This window comes from Carassius carassius, chromosome 15 (assembly GCF_963082965.1).
Source record: "Carassius carassius chromosome 15, fCarCar2.1, whole genome shotgun sequence".
Lineage (NCBI taxonomy): Eukaryota > Metazoa > Chordata > Actinopteri > Cypriniformes > Cyprinidae > Carassius > Carassius carassius.
In genome coordinates, this window is record NC_081769.1 from 27,563,986 (window position 1) to 27,579,285 (window position 15,300).

General features: G+C 34.7%; 3 protein-coding genes across 3 annotated transcripts in view; 2 read left to right on the forward strand and 1 right to left on the reverse strand.

The window, feature by feature from the left end:
* The first annotated feature begins 6,797 nt into the window (after window positions 1-6,797).
* On the forward strand, window positions 6,798-9,290 carry hint3 (histidine triad nucleotide binding protein 3). Its single transcript, XM_059567094.1, has 5 exons — window positions 6,798-6,963; window positions 7,529-7,646; window positions 7,841-7,910; window positions 8,020-8,146; window positions 8,582-9,290. The coding sequence occupies exons 1-5, from the start codon at window positions 6,835-6,837 to the stop codon at window positions 8,618-8,620; spliced, it is 483 nt and encodes a 160-aa protein (XP_059423077.1). The 5' UTR covers window positions 6,798-6,834; the 3' UTR covers window positions 8,621-9,290.
* Window positions 9,291-10,436: 1,146 nt separating this feature from the next.
* On the reverse strand, window positions 10,437-12,276 carry LOC132157826 (actin-binding Rho-activating protein-like). Its single transcript, XM_059567095.1, has 2 exons — window positions 12,153-12,276; window positions 10,437-11,130 (listed from the first exon to the last, which is right to left on the reverse strand). Exon 2 carries the CDS (start codon window positions 11,082-11,084, stop codon window positions 10,611-10,613), a length of 474 nt encoding a protein of 157 aa, XP_059423078.1. The 5' UTR covers window positions 11,085-11,130; window positions 12,153-12,276; the 3' UTR covers window positions 10,437-10,610.
* Window positions 12,277-12,596: 320 nt separating this feature from the next.
* trmt11 (tRNA methyltransferase 11 homolog) overlaps window positions 12,597-15,300 on the forward strand; it is an 18,897-nt gene continuing 16,193 nt past the window's right edge. The window contains exons 1-6 of the mRNA XM_059568292.1: window positions 12,597-12,754; window positions 12,955-13,020; window positions 13,094-13,167; window positions 13,878-13,959; window positions 14,038-14,130; window positions 14,290-14,424. Coding sequence (XP_059424275.1) covers window positions 12,677-12,754; window positions 12,955-13,020; window positions 13,094-13,167; window positions 13,878-13,959; window positions 14,038-14,130; window positions 14,290-14,424 — 528 coding nt within the window. The 5' untranslated portion in view covers window positions 12,597-12,676. The remainder of the gene's footprint in view (window positions 12,755-12,954; window positions 13,021-13,093; window positions 13,168-13,877; window positions 13,960-14,037; window positions 14,131-14,289; window positions 14,425-15,300) is intronic.

Consider the following 15,300-nt stretch of genomic DNA (forward strand, 5'->3'; position numbering starts at 1 on the left):
TTTAAACTTTATGTTCACTGAAAAATCGTAACAAATATATATATATATATCACAGTTTCCACAAAAATAATTAGCAGCACAAATGTTTACAACATTGATAAGAAATATTTATTGAGTGCCAAATAAGCATATTCGAAAAATTTCTGAAGGTTCATGTGACAATGAGACTGGAGTAATGATGCTGCAAATTCAGCTTTACCATCACAGGGATAAAATGCATTTAAACAACTGTTTTAAATTGTAATAGTATTTAGTTTTGACTAAATTTATTTACTATTTTTGAATCTAATAAATACAGCCTTGCCAACAATGGCAAACTTAAGACATTAAAAAGTTTAGTAATAGTAAACAGTATTTATTTCTACATTTATTTATTTACTAAAGTCATCACAGGGCATACTAATAATTTTTTTTTATAGTTTTTATTTTTGTTATATTTTATATTTGTTCATGAAAATTATCTTAGTTCAGACTAATTTTAAAATCTAAATATGCAATTGAAATATTTAAAAATTACACCATTTTGACACTTACTGTAAGTTACCCATCAACTAATAATTTATTTAATAATGTTAACCAACCACAATCAATCATTATTTTAGCACACTCTCATTCAGTCTGGCTCCATTCTCATATCTAATGGCCACTTTTCAGCATCCAGTAAGTTCCTATTAATTAAAATCAAGCCCTGCCCTACATTTCTCCTATTTTACTCATAAATGTGGCACATTATGGAATTAAAATACTATTCACACTTACTATTTACATTACACCTTGATGTTGTGTTCCTGAAAGTTGTGTTCTCTGGTTTCATGTCAAGTTCTAGTAGTGCTGCCCATCTAAGTGGCAGCAGATGTCTTGTGTTTGAGATCCAGGTCTGGCACTGTTAGCTTGGTGTAAGAATGGTCCAGGTCTATTTCAAGGGGATTCACTCTGATTGAGAATTTCACTGTGATGTGAGATAACCTTGAACGGTGTGAAGAGAAGCAACACTCTGTACTTCTACATCATTCTTGGTGCTGTTCCACAGCCTATGAACTTGGTAAACTAATTTTACTCTGTGCGATCCTGCAGCATAACCAAAAGTTATTGAACAAACTGCTTTGCATATAAACATGCTCATCGGTCTTCATACAGCAGACATAATAAATGCGTATGTGTTCAATTTATTTTCATCTAAGGTTATGTTTGTGAGGCACGTTATAACTCTGTACCATCCTGAATCCTGGATATTACTCTCAAAACAAAACATTTTTGTCTGCATCCGTTTAATTTGTCACAATTTCTACTCAAGTTTCACAATTTTCTACATCTGTAATTAAATTCAAAGTGGTCGAAACGCATAATAAACTCAACACTGCAGGTTGTAATTTTAAGGCATCTGAATTCAAAGCTGTAAACGCATTTTCAATTGTATTGTGTTAAAATCTTTAGCAGAAGAAATAACGTGTAAATCATTCCCATTGAGTTTAGGTAATTTAGGCTTTATGTACAATGAGGGCAGGAATTTCTTCTGTAGTGCTCGTATTTCATGAAAATCCCAATTAAACTGGGAAAGAGTAACAGTTTTTAATTACAATTCTAGATAAGAGGCTTTTCTTTCATCACAATAGTGTTGGAATAACTCCAAGTCAATATTATGCATTCAAGATGCAGCTCTACTTTTTAAGTATCTCAATTTTAAGGGTTTGGTATCATTCTCTTCTCTGTGCCGGGAACTCAACTGGGGCTATTGGTACAGAAAAGTTGAATTCTGTCAATCTCCTGTCGTTTTATGATAGATTGCCCTTTGCGAATGAAAATACAGTCATGCATGATAAGTAAGGCTGATATCTGGCCATGTGACTGAAATCCATAGCCTATAATGGCCATATTTCAATTCTATGAGGCAGACCACAGGGTTGTCCCATGCTGGTAGATACACAATTCTGCAGGCAAAATGCTTCTGTGTGTTTTTTTTTTAGGTTATTAGATCCAAAGTATAACTGGATAAAGAATAAAGACTACACAAGTTAATCTCGTCACTACAGTTGAGCTGAGCAGGGAATGCTAACCGATTCACTTTCTCCACGTGATTTACAAGTGAGAGTCAGACACATTTATGACCCAGACTTTATGACAGACAGACAGACAGACGTCATCATATTATATCATGGATGTCAGCAGCTGTCAGTCATTATTACTTGGCAAATATAACTGGCAATCGACCAATCAAAATAGAGCAATGAATAAGAGAGTGTTTAAACTGTAGTTCGTTCTTTTGGGTCACTAAAAAGGGAAATGATCGTTAGTTCTCATTTTTAACACTGAACCTAAAAATACAAAACAAAAGGCTTAAGAATACATACACAACCTGATTGGACAGCTTTTATGACACATATTTTGCAAACTTACAGGACATCCAAAACTGTGGTTTGCACTGAAGGAACTTGTGGTGTACACTCACTAGAGCTTTTCAAATGCATCAAGGAGTCAAAACAGCAGCACGAGTTTCTCCATTGTGCTCAAAGAGATCTGCTAATCAATCCCTGTACCGAACTATAACATCCAAGTGAAGAACCAGGTATGCTTGAGCATTCTGTCCATTTAAGGGTCACATTTTGTGACATCATGTCCTGTTTTTGTACACTTTGATACAGGGTTCAGATCTCCATTTATGTAACTGAGGAATTCCTGCAACTGTTTTGACTCCTTTATACATTATAAGCTCTTCAGTTGTTACAAGCTGGTAAAAATACCACCACATGTACAGATATCCATGAGTGCATTTGGCCCAGCACACAGCATTATTTTGGATGTTTGGAAAGGTCACCAATTATACATAAAAAAAAGTTGTCCAGTCATGTTGTTACTGTATCCTTATGCCTTTTGTTTTTCATCTTTTTTGTTTGATGTAATATAAGACAGTGTGAATGCTAAGTGAACCAAGACTAAAACCATCAAGAGAACTGAACTACAAGTGTGAACACATCCTTAGTCGAACAAGTGGTCTTGGACCCTCATTTTGCACCAAGGAATGGATGGCAGTGTTCACTGCAGAGACCTCAGAGAACTCGAACCACAGTTTCTTTAAATCGAACCAAAACTACCAAATGTGTACACCCCCTAATTCAAGGGAAAACACAGAATCTGAAGGAAAGAGGAGAGGAAAATAAACACCAGGTGCACTGCAAACCCACAGTAAATGGACTGTGCAGAAAGGTACAAGAATGAAGGAGAGAATGTCTAGAGAGTGACAGACAGCTGAGTAAACAGAGAGTTTCACGGTACCTGCTCTCTTTAGTTACGCTAACATTATCATGATGCGTCTGGATAAAAGTAGACACTGATGAGACTACTTGCAAGAATTTACCATCAACAGTGCATTAATATATATGACATGTAAATACAGTTTATGTATTAATATCTACTTCCACAATTTGCTGCTGTTGCTGCTTAAAAGTATTTTGTGATCTAGTTCAGAACATCTACCATGGTTTATCTGACATGCATACTTGAAGTGAATTAGAAGTGCAGATGTCTGAAAAGGAAAATTATGAAACAGCTGAGAGTAAAACACTGTTCACCCTTCAAAGGTTGTGTTGAAGGATGTCATTACACTGCCTCCTGCTGGTAGAATGTGGAAATACTGAACTAACTCAACCTTAGGTCAATATATTATTTATTTTTTTCAAGTGTCAGGTTAATGTGCAGAGACTAGAGTAAATAAGCCATTTGTTAATTTGGTAATTCATTTAAAAACACTGGAGCTATCAGCATAATACCTAGAGAAAGTGTCATGTTTGCAGTTGAGCAGCTGGTGCATGATCACCTGGGAATACGGGATTCTGCCATCTTTGTTTGGCACCACAAGAATAAAAAGGAATAAAAAATAGGCTTCCAAAAAATCTTTTGAGTTAAGTTTTAAGAGTTTGGGGGTGTTTGAAATTACAGTACCAATTAAAACTGAAAGTCAGCTTGAAATAAAATATGACCCTGTTTACTTTGTAGTGGAGCTGTGAATATAAAATGCTCACCAATGCATTCATTTAATCAGTAGCAGTAATATAATGAGATGTTATTACAATCAATTATTAAAATTACAATTTTCTATTTTAAAATGAACTTCAGCGGCCTTTAGTAACATTTCGTAACTTTATAAATGTCTTTCTTTTTAATCAACTTAATCCATCCTAAAATTATTAAATTCTTTAAAACAATAATTTAAACCCAAACTTTTAAACCATGTGCACACATACAATATAATAAACAGATAAAGTTAGCCATAAGGTTTGTTTTAGCAAACTTACATGTACTTTATGTATATCTTGTTTAACATCTTGTTTCACTCACAATGTGTGACAGTACAAAAATAAAAGTTTGCAAACAACAATTCACAGTGACTTTAAATATCAGCAGAAACGAGCTGAAAAGTCAAATAAAGCAGATTACATTTCTCTTAAAACTGCCTCTTTACCATTCAACCATGTTGTCTGTAAAGGCATAGCCATTTAATTTCATAAAAATACACAGGCTAATTTCAGATTCATAAAGCCAAGTGTGACGGTGACCAGTGGCAATGGCAATGGTCTCAGCGGGACGTATGGAATGAAAGAGGAAGTTGGAAGTAGGGCAGAACATGATTAAAGAAGCTGACTATTTTCCCTTCATGTAGCTCGCAAGCTCTCTCTCTCTCTCTCTCCAGAGATTCATGAGTTGCAGTTATCGCCATCCCCCAACTTCCTCCATTTTAATCAACAGGATCTATTTACAAAGCCGATACCTCATGAATAATTCTACAACCTCTTCAGGACAAAACATTGACTTCCTCAATGCTGGAGTTGATATTTTGGTCATGAATCATTTAGAGACGCATGAGATCCGTTGTTTGTTGCTAGTGCTTAACTTCATATTTTTAGTTATTTCTAAGGCATTTGTATTTTCCATTCATATCACGATCATCTTCTATGTCCCACATTCACTAGTCCTCTCTCTCTCTCTCTCTCTCTCTCTCTCTCTCTCTCTCTCTTACAATCCTTTGCATTCCTACAATACCACAGCAGACTGTAATTGCATACAGCCATGTTCTGGCACATTATTTATCATATAGAGCCGCAGAACAAGAGATAACATAATAGCTTTGGCCAGCTAACAACCTCCAATACAGTGGCTGCAAATTGCTGATTGTCACATAAGTTATTTTCATAATATAAATAGGGGAGGGTGTACAAGGACAGTAAATTTGATGTCTTGAGTCATTATTATTTTTGTAATTTGTAATAATGAATCTCTGGATTGTTGGGAGTGCAAATGAGCTCTTAATTTAGAGACTAAACATGAACATGCATTTTAATGACATCATTTGCATACATTAAGGCGATAAATGTGGCATCCTGACATATTGGAGTTTGTGGGATTAATTGCTCGGTTGACCCGCTAAACAGAGCAGTTTAACATAGTGTGTTGTCACTCACTTATCCGTTCTGCCTCTCTTGATTAGTAACCTTTAACCAGTCGGGAGCTCCATCTGAGTGATTCTGCAGGGAGATTTTGCTCAAATTCTGCTGCGCTGGCTGCTTGCACACAATAAAATAGTATTCCTTAAAGACATAGGAGGTAGTAAATAAAGAATAACACAGCTTTGTCTTATTCACTGCTGTTGGAGATGTTCAAACTAATTTAATTCAAACGGGGCTTGAAGATATATCATTTAAAGCAGAGACCCAACCCAGAGGTCGTGACCCACTCTATAGGGGTCACTAAAAATTTAGAAGGGGTTGCAAAGCTTATTCTACTTTGAGGGTTACAAGTACGGATTAAATAGTTACTACGCTGTTATATTTTAAATATCATCAAAACTGTACTGTAAGTTACTACAGAATTAGGTTTTAGTGTTGTGTTTATACAAAATACAAGAACAAGAAAGATCATGCGATTATTATTATTGTTTTTTAACCATTTAATAGAAATAACGGTGAAACCAATGAATAAATAGCTCAAGGTACTGGCAATATGTTATGAAGAAATATCCTAAATTGCTATAGGCTTAGAAAACTGTCATATTTCACACAGTTGAATGGATTTTATGCATGCATCTTATGGGCAAGAAATTATATACGAAGTGTGACTAGATTTGTCTTTAGAATTTCATAATCTTAATAAATTTCATAAAAAATCTGGACTAATGTATGCCTAAATGAAGTAACAGGAAATATAGCACATCAAATATGTATTATATATAACATTATATCATGGAAAATGTTACAACAAGATGACAAAATGTGCTGTAAGACATGCGTGTAGTTTTGTAAAAAATAAATAAATGAATTGAATATGAATATGAAAATGAATATATATATATATATATATATATATATATATATATAAATTTTTATTTTGTATACATCTTTCATTTCTTGCTGAATAAATTCAAGAACAGTTTGTATTGTTTTTATAGTATGCTCTGCCACTGTCATTTTACCTTGATCACTGGTTAAAAACAATATTTCAAATATAATAATATATTTTGTGTATAATATTGGATTAAAATATAAAAAATATATAAAAAAAATAAACTAATAATAAAAGAAATATTTATTTTATTTAATATATTAATAAATTGATAAGGATTTAGTACAAAGGCCATATAAAATGCAACCATTTATTCTCGAGAACAACTTGTCTTAATAATATAACACATCATTTTGGAGCTTTAGACATTAACTCGGGTTATCACACAAAGGGATCGTCGTATTTGGGATTTCTTGGCTTTAAAACTCAGAGGACTTATAAGTTGAAACGACGTCACGCTCCTGTTCGTGATGATGTAATTAGCGCCGACTTCACGTTTTGAAGATGGCAGCCGCCATAAACACACCGACACCTGAGATCGGTACAACGAACCAGACTGATGATGGATATGATAAAACATGCATTTTCTGTAAAATCGTGAAGGGAGAAATGGGAACTGAGCTCCTGCATAACGTGAGTGTACTGTCAGTGCTTTATTTAAGATATCATAACTATTGAAGAGGCGCGAAAGAGGCTAAAGATCACCATGGACGACAATACATCTTTCATAAAATCAAGATTTACCTATAGAAATAATAGACCGACGTGTCCTAACATATATCAGAGTATTTCCTTTTCTCCTTGCAAAATGTCGTCAAGGATACTGTAATGTTGTTTGAATAAAAAGGTAATGCGACGATTGCTCGGCCATTGTCATCCTAAAGAAAGCAAGAGTTATGTATTTTTAAAAATATTAAAGTTTTTAGTTTATAAATTAATTTATATTATGCTTCACAATAGGAACATTGACTCTTCATGTTTAAGTCACAATTATTGCACAATTTACGATGTATTGCAAAACATCAGAAGTTGTAAATAGTCCTGTCACAGTAAATGCGAAAAAGGAAAAACATAAATTCTAATGCATAAATGAAGCACAATGTAAAAGCACAGATGTAACACAAATTAATTAGAATAATTATTGTAATTGTCATTAGTTTTATTATTATTTATAAGCCTTTAAAACTCTGTTTTTCAGGATGGAACTGTGTCCTGCTTCAGAGATATCCACCCCGGAGCTCCTCATCACTATCTGGTTGTACCAAATAAACATGTGGGCAATTGTAAATCTCTCGGCAAAGAGCATGTGCCAATAGGTAACACGCTGTGAGCTATTTAAGACTGGTGTAAATGTTTAGACATTTTTTGACAGTAGCTACTCTGGAGCCTTTCTACAGTAACAATCTGAAATAATGAGTCAGATTTAATGTGTACAAGTAGTCAGACTTCTCAGCTTAGTTACGCATAGCATGCTTTACTAAGAAGTCATCTGTGCAAACTCTATTTTTAGTGGAGAAGTTGGTGGAGACGGGGAAAGAGATACTTCAGAAGAACGATGTGACTGATTTAAATGATGTTAGGTAATGAAAAACATCTGCCACTTACACAGAAATCAAATTCTTGTTTATGAAGCATGCAGAGCGTTGTGAATTATGTTCCGATGCATCACATGCCAATTATTTTTCCAAGGTTTGGGTTCCATTGGCCTCCATTCTCTTCTGTAACACATCTGCATCTCCATGTTCTCGCACCAGTCAGTCAAATGGGCTTCATGTCCCGCTTGATCTACAGACTGAACTCGTATTGGTTCGTAACGGTAAGCAATCAAAATGAATAAACCAACAATACAATCCACTGTTCACTATAATTTAGTTCACAACTAAATTAAATCCACTTAAACTAATAATAATTTTCCCTTGGAGCGGGTTATTGATGCATTAACAAACAAAATGTTTTCTGAGCGTAGCAAGACATTGCCAGTTATTACGTCTGTTGAATGAGACCTTTTGTCATGTAATTGGAACAAGCAAATTGCATTAAATAAAAATGGACAAGCCATAGTGGCAGGGATTTTCATTCTCCCTGCCACTATGGCTTGTCCTTTTTTTGTTTTTGACAGCTCAAATAAATCTGTGTGGAGAAATGTTTTAGTCCTACCGATTCTACTACTACAAATGTTTTCGTTTTTTTAAATAGTATGATTTTTGATTTGCAGATGTATAGCTAAACCTTGTATGTCTTTATTTTTCAGGCCGACCAGTTACTCCAAAGGCTGAACTCTATGAGCTAAATTTACAGGAAGTTCGAGGAAAACGAATACATTCATGTTTGAGATGCCCAGAGCCACGTTACCCATAATAACAGTCCTAGTCGATATGTTTGCGATGACAAAGTTCACAGACATGTGCCTCAGGGTTGTAATACTCATTATGCTGTGTTTTCTGTTAGTTATATCATCAGCCAGACAGGCTAATCAAATTTGAAGCTACAAGACTGCAGCTACTTTTCAATTGCTTTGGGGGAGGGGTGGGGTAGCATGCCGAATAGTAATGACATTGATAAATTTGACAGAATCATTAATCTTTTACAGAAAACAGTTGGGATTCTTCCAGTTGTAATATGATTTTTAAGGATACAGAGCTGTGACAGAGTTTTTAAATATGAATGAGCTAAAAATGGTAATTAATCTTAATAATTAGCTTTGACCTTTAACCTCACACTAGCTGAATGATTTTGGCATCAGAATTCATGGCATGGTTTTTGTTATTCTATACTGCAACACTGATGCAAGAGCAGTTTTTTTTTTCTTCCTTCATATGACACTAAAGGAAGTTTATTATTAACTCCGTTTATGCCAGGACAGAGATTATACTATATTGCCTCTGATGTATTTAATTATTGAGTGGTGTAAGGCTGTATGATATGTATAAGCATGTAAACAAAATAAATGATATCCTGCATATGTGTTACCTGCTTTTTAATAGTTTAATTGTCACATCATATTCACTGTAAATACATATTTTATATTAATTATATTTAGAATAAATTCAAAGCAATTCAATACAGAAAAGATTAAATGTATTTTCCAGGCAATACTTGTAATTTTCTTGCAAGTGATAAAAAAAAAAAATCTAATTGCAAGCTTTCAATAGGAAAACATTGTGTGCCTTAACAATGCATCAAAGTGATGGCATATGAATGTGATTATGATTTGAGAATATGGCTTGTCAAGACTACAATGTTGCACTGTTATTGTTCACTTGAAGGTAAATGAGTGTAATTTCTAAGGATAAATCATTGTGCAGAGATATTATCAGAAAAATGTCGTCTGTATGTTGCCCTGCTGAAAAAAAAACTGCTTAAAGGCATAGTTCACCTAAAATGAAAGATTACACACCCTCAGGCCATTATCATTATGTCACTTGCTCATCAATGTATCCCCTGCGGTGAATGGGTGCTGTCAGAATAAGAGAAAAAAACATCAATATAATTCACGAGTAATCGACACGACTCCAGTCCATCAATTAACATCTTAAGAAGTAAAAAAAATTCATTCTGACGGCACCCATTCACTTCAAAGGATTGTCAGTGAACAAGTGATGTAATACTACATTTCTCCAAATGTGTTCTGTTGAAGAAACAAACTAATCTATATCTTGGATGGCCTGAGCAAAATGTCATTTTTAGGTTAACTATTTCTTTAAAGTACCTCTAAAACCAGTAAAGTTGACCAACTAAGACCAGCGAACCATTTTCAGACTGGTTTATGTTATTTCTAAGTGTAAAGTGTAAGTGTTGTGGCTCTGTTTTGTAGCAGCCCCCAAAAGCAACATTGACTTAACAAATGGTAAGAGAGGAGCAGGGCTATCTATCTGGTTGACCAATGACAGACAAGACCGTTCTGAATCCTGTTTGAAATCATTTTCCAATTCTGTTTGGTGGTACTTAAAAAAAAAAAAAAAAAAACAGAATATACAAGTTTGCTACATTTAACCCTCTGGAGTCGACTAATGCGCATACACATTTTGTGGCATAATCTGATAATGCTGAAAAGAACTTCAATTACTCTTTCAGTTTTGATCGTACAAATAAGAGCAATACATCACTTGAATCTGTAAAGGGTCTACTTTTATTTGTATACACTCCTAAAGTTACAATACACTCATTAGCATAAGTTTCTTTGGCCGACAACTGACTCTCTTAACCCATGTTCAAGTACAACGGATCTCTATAAAGCAATTGTGGACAGGCAGGTACATGGTGTCCAGCACTACTGTAAATCACTGTAATAAGGTGATGAGCACTCCATCATCTCTCCCCTGCCACAGCATCTCTCCTTCAAAGTTCAGCAGCCCTTGCTTGCGTGCTCGCAGCAGAACTCCCACTAGTTTATTAGAGATATTGACGTATCTCTCAAACAGCGTCCCAAACTGCACAGACACCCTGCTGTCGTCACCGCTCGCTCCGATCTCCCTAATGACCTGGCAGAGCTCTGTGACCTCTCTGCTGATGTGAGAGTTGGCATCTTTTCCTCTCTGCTCTGTTTTAGAGCCCTCTAAGGGCCTGCCGTAGCCCTCCTGTCCTGGCTGGATCTGCGGGGGAGTCACCTTGCCATTGCTGAAGGGATTGTGTTTCTGATACTCGCAGTGGTCGTTGGACCATTTCTGCCAGTTCTCAGTCAGACCTTTGACGGATACAGTGCAGGTCTCCGCCCTGTCGTCATTAGGCTGCCCAGGTGCTTCGTCTGTCTCCATGGTGACCTTTGGCTCACAGGACGGCTCTAGTTTTCAGCATGCTTCACTGTTGGCACAACATAGCCTGCGAGTGAGAATATTGCATGTCGTACAGCCTTTAAATAACTTAAAGCCTCATGAAGTCTACAAGTAAGACTGACCCAGCGTAATCAATTCTAGGCCGGGGCACGAGCTAAACTACATCATATAGATAGTTTCTAGGAAAATAATTTCCAGGTTATCATTAACTAAAACTATAAAAAATATCTTTGTCAATTGAAATAAAACTTTAATAAAATAAAATATAAATATTAGATGAAACTAAATAAAAATTAGAAATGTTGCCATTGTCAGTTAAATGAAATAAGATGAAGCACTACAATTAACAACTGGAAATAAAAACTAAAACCGAAATATACATAAATGAATACTAAACTGTAATAATTACATATAAATAATACTAAGAAAACACTGTTACAATATTATAAAAATGGACAAAATAAATATCTTTTGTAGTGTGTTTAAAGTTTCACACTGATTATGGTCAAATTTTGAAAATAATGCTTACTAGGAAAAATTATGATGATCAGGAGAAATGTAGCTAATAATTTCAATTCACATTTTTTATAGGCGACATATACAGATACTGATTATTACGTTCAACTACATGTATCAGTAATGAGAACTCTTTCTTGAAATTATTATATTTACTATATTATTAAAATTGCATGTAATGCAGCTTCTTTTAATTGTAATATTCTAATAATTCTTCTTCGACTTTGAAGTACAGTTCTATATTAATCAACCTCAGTCCCAGTTCCATTCAAAATGAATTTATTCTAAATAATAATTCAGTCTGATTCTGGTTCTGCTCTGAAGGTTGCAAAGCCTGCTTGAAACGGCACTACATGTATATACCATACACATACACAACTATACTGTATATGAAACTACAGAACACTGTAGCTTATAATATTATTAGTGACAGTCTATGACAGCTTAGTTTAACGATGTAATCAACTTTATAAAGATTTATTTGACATTGAAATATATGCATCACACGTTAGGTGTATTATAATAATACCTTACCGCCTTTGTTTGGCTTCTTGAGGACGGTTGTCATGCTGTAACACCGATGGAAGTGGATACATTACACTACAAGTTGAGCTGTAGCTACTTTTCTGAGCTCTTGTGAAAGTGTTTGACGTGCAAACCAACCAATCAGAGCACGAGAATCATGTCACCGTACGAAATGATAAACCAATGATAAGGAAGATTTTGGCCTCTTAAGAACTTAATGAGCATATAGATAAGATTAAAAGATATCATCAGGTGACACGAAATCTTTTCCATTTTCAAAAAGGACTATATACTTCAAATAATAAGAAATTATGCTTTCACGAACACACAATTGTTCCGACTCCAAAGGCAATGTACTTAATTTTACTCATGGGTATGATTTACAGTGGTTAAAATTGGCATTGAAAAGTACTGTACAAATGTCTAATCCTTTTACAAGACTTTCGCTTAGGCGATTTACGTAACGTACGGGGAGGAACTGTTGTCACGAGCACAATTCACTCATCGGATGATGTTGAATGTAGCACATAAACATGGCTGTCTACTGTGGTCGAGCGTGCAGACAATATTTACTTCATCTTGCACATGATAACGTCGATTTTAGATTACCGGTACAAACTGTAAACCTTCTGTTTACTCAGACCTTCGTGTCAAATTGCTAGAATGAATCTGTCAGAGTGTACTTTGGATTAGAGAACTCATTACTCACAGTTCAATTCAGTATTGTAGAGTTCATTATTTTAATTTAATTCTAAGACCTAACTGAGTTTGGTAGATATTAATATATCACTCTCTGAATTATCGTTTACAGGAAATAAAAGCATTGCTGTCTCTAAGGAACCGTCCATTTGATGCATCAGAAACATTCAGCGAAAAGGTAATCCTAAATAGTATTTCACTTGACATAAGTTATTGTTATGTTATTTATTTTCTAACTCTTTTCTCATTAGTCGCCCTTTTGGCAGCTGAATGGCTTATCGGAAGATGATATACGGAGTGTCATGTCCAGAACGGTTTGTGGAAAGTATGTTGTAGTATTTTATAACGCTTACATTACATGTAAAATGCTCAAGTTTACAAACTATTATAAGTCTAACTGAATTACTCTAATCAATACTCTGCATGTGTTTGAATATAGTCAATGATTGGCTAAAGAGCAGTGTGGGTGAAACTATGGATGCCATCTTACAATAAGGTTTCAGTTGTTTATATTAGTTAATTACATGAGTAAACAGGAACCAACAATGAACAATATTTGTACATCATATATTTATCTTAATGCTAATTTCAGCATATTCAATTTCAAAACCAAAACTAGTTAACATTAGATGATGCCCTGGGAATTGAAATGAACAAACAGTGAACAAATGTAACACTTTATTATTATTATTTTTTTACAAGGATTAATAAATGCAGTTAAAATATATAGGCCTATTGCTCATTGTTAGTTTGATTATTGACTAACAAACAAAAGATCTTATTGTAAAGCATTAAAGCGTTAGTTCGCCCAAAAATGAAAAATAGCCCATAAAGTTATTCAACCTCAAGGCATCATTTTTTTTTGGACTAATCCAGTCGGAGTTATATATAAAAAAAATTGTCTTTGATCTTTCAAAGTCTTATTTTTATTTTTTTGAGTAAAGTAACCCTTTAATTGAAAAATAAATAAATAAATAAAAACAGTAATAATTATTGAATTGTTGCATTTCTGTAAAGTTTCATATTGATTTCAAGGTCTTCTTTTGAACTTTGGGGTCATGGAACAACAACAGATGAGCTTAGGAAGTCATTGTTGGAGTATCCAGCAGAAAACATGGTTTGTTCATGTTCTCTTAATAAATACAATGTGGTTTACAGAAAATATCTCTGAATCTCCTGTATTACTTCTTCACAGGCTCCATATCTACAACAACATTCAACTTATAAGATCAATGTCTACACTTTCAACAAAACATTAGTGTTTAAGGACAGAATCAAAAAGATTGATGTAAGTATTTTGCTGTATTTACATGTTTATACATTTTGAAAACCGGATTCTTTCTAATACAATCCATAATTGTTATTAATTTAGCAACCGCTTTAATTGCAAGTTTGAATGTCTGTTGTTATATATAGTGAAAATATAAAAAGTGTGCTTTTGCTACAGGCTCTAGACTTCTTGCCATTTAAAGGGACAGTCAATCTGAAGGATCCAGAACATATTTTCTGTTTGCTGGAGGATTATGGCTCTGATCCTAATGACATCCCTGAAGATCCTTTTCATATATACTTTGGGAGATGGGTGAGCAGTTCTTTCCATATATATATATATATATATATATATATATATATATATATATATATATATACAGTGTTGGGGAGTAACTACGGCGTTACGTAATTTAATTACAAAATAAATGTAACAGTAATCAGTTACAGTTACTAAGAAAAAATGAATAATTAAATTACAGTTACTTATGAAAATTGTAACGATTACAAAGAGGATTACATTTGAATATTTACACATATCCACATACAGCTTATTTCTTTCCCAAATTGCACTAAAACATATGGCCCATAATCTCCGAGACGCGGAAAACACATTCGTAGAATCCAGTCATAAAAATGTAATTCAGCCTATAACGCGGACGCAATATGCCACATTTTGGACGAATAAATCAAAAGTAGGTCAGTACACTTGAATCAAAACCCGATATGGACTGATGTCTGTGAATATTAAGCCGCAAAAAGACTGAATATGAATCCTGCACGTTCTGCGTGTCTGTGGAAATCAGGCGCTGACTGGACATCGGGAGAACCGGGACTATTCCCGGTGGCCTGGCAGACGATTTGGCCTTCTACTTTAATATTGTTATTGTATAATTGCAGGCCGAATATACTAAAGCGATTATTTCCGAATCCGCCATTCGATAATTAAATCTCTAATAAGTCGTGACTGGCAATGGTTGGGCTCGCGCGCTCTCCGCGCCTCCGCCGAACGGTTTGGATCAGACTCCGAGTAATCAATGCGAGAGAGAGAGACCGGAGTGAACCGTCTAAGCGCACAGCTGGAGCAGAGAAGCGACACTTCTGTTCAGGGTTTCAGGTGCAGGTCAGTTTCATCTGTAAATATGCTAATGTAGTTTTGTCTTTGTTTACTTAGTCAAGCAGCAGCAGC

Excerpts from the sequence above, each read along its gene's own strand:
- LOC132157826 (XM_059567095.1), bottom strand. The coding sequence starts at position 11,084 with ATGGAGACAGACGAAGCACCTGGGCAGCCTAATGACGACAGGGCGGAG.
- hint3 (XM_059567094.1), top strand. The coding sequence starts at position 6,835 with ATGGCAGCCGCCATAAACACACCGACACCTGAGATCGGTACAACGAAC. Across the intron at positions 6,964-7,528 it reads GAACTGAGCTCCTGCATAAC|GATGGAACTGTGTCCTGCTT; the intron begins GTGAGTGTACTG and ends TCTGTTTTTCAG. Across the intron at positions 8,147-8,581 it reads ACTCGTATTGGTTCGTAACG|GCCGACCAGTTACTCCAAAG; the intron begins GTAAGCAATCAA and ends TTTATTTTTCAG.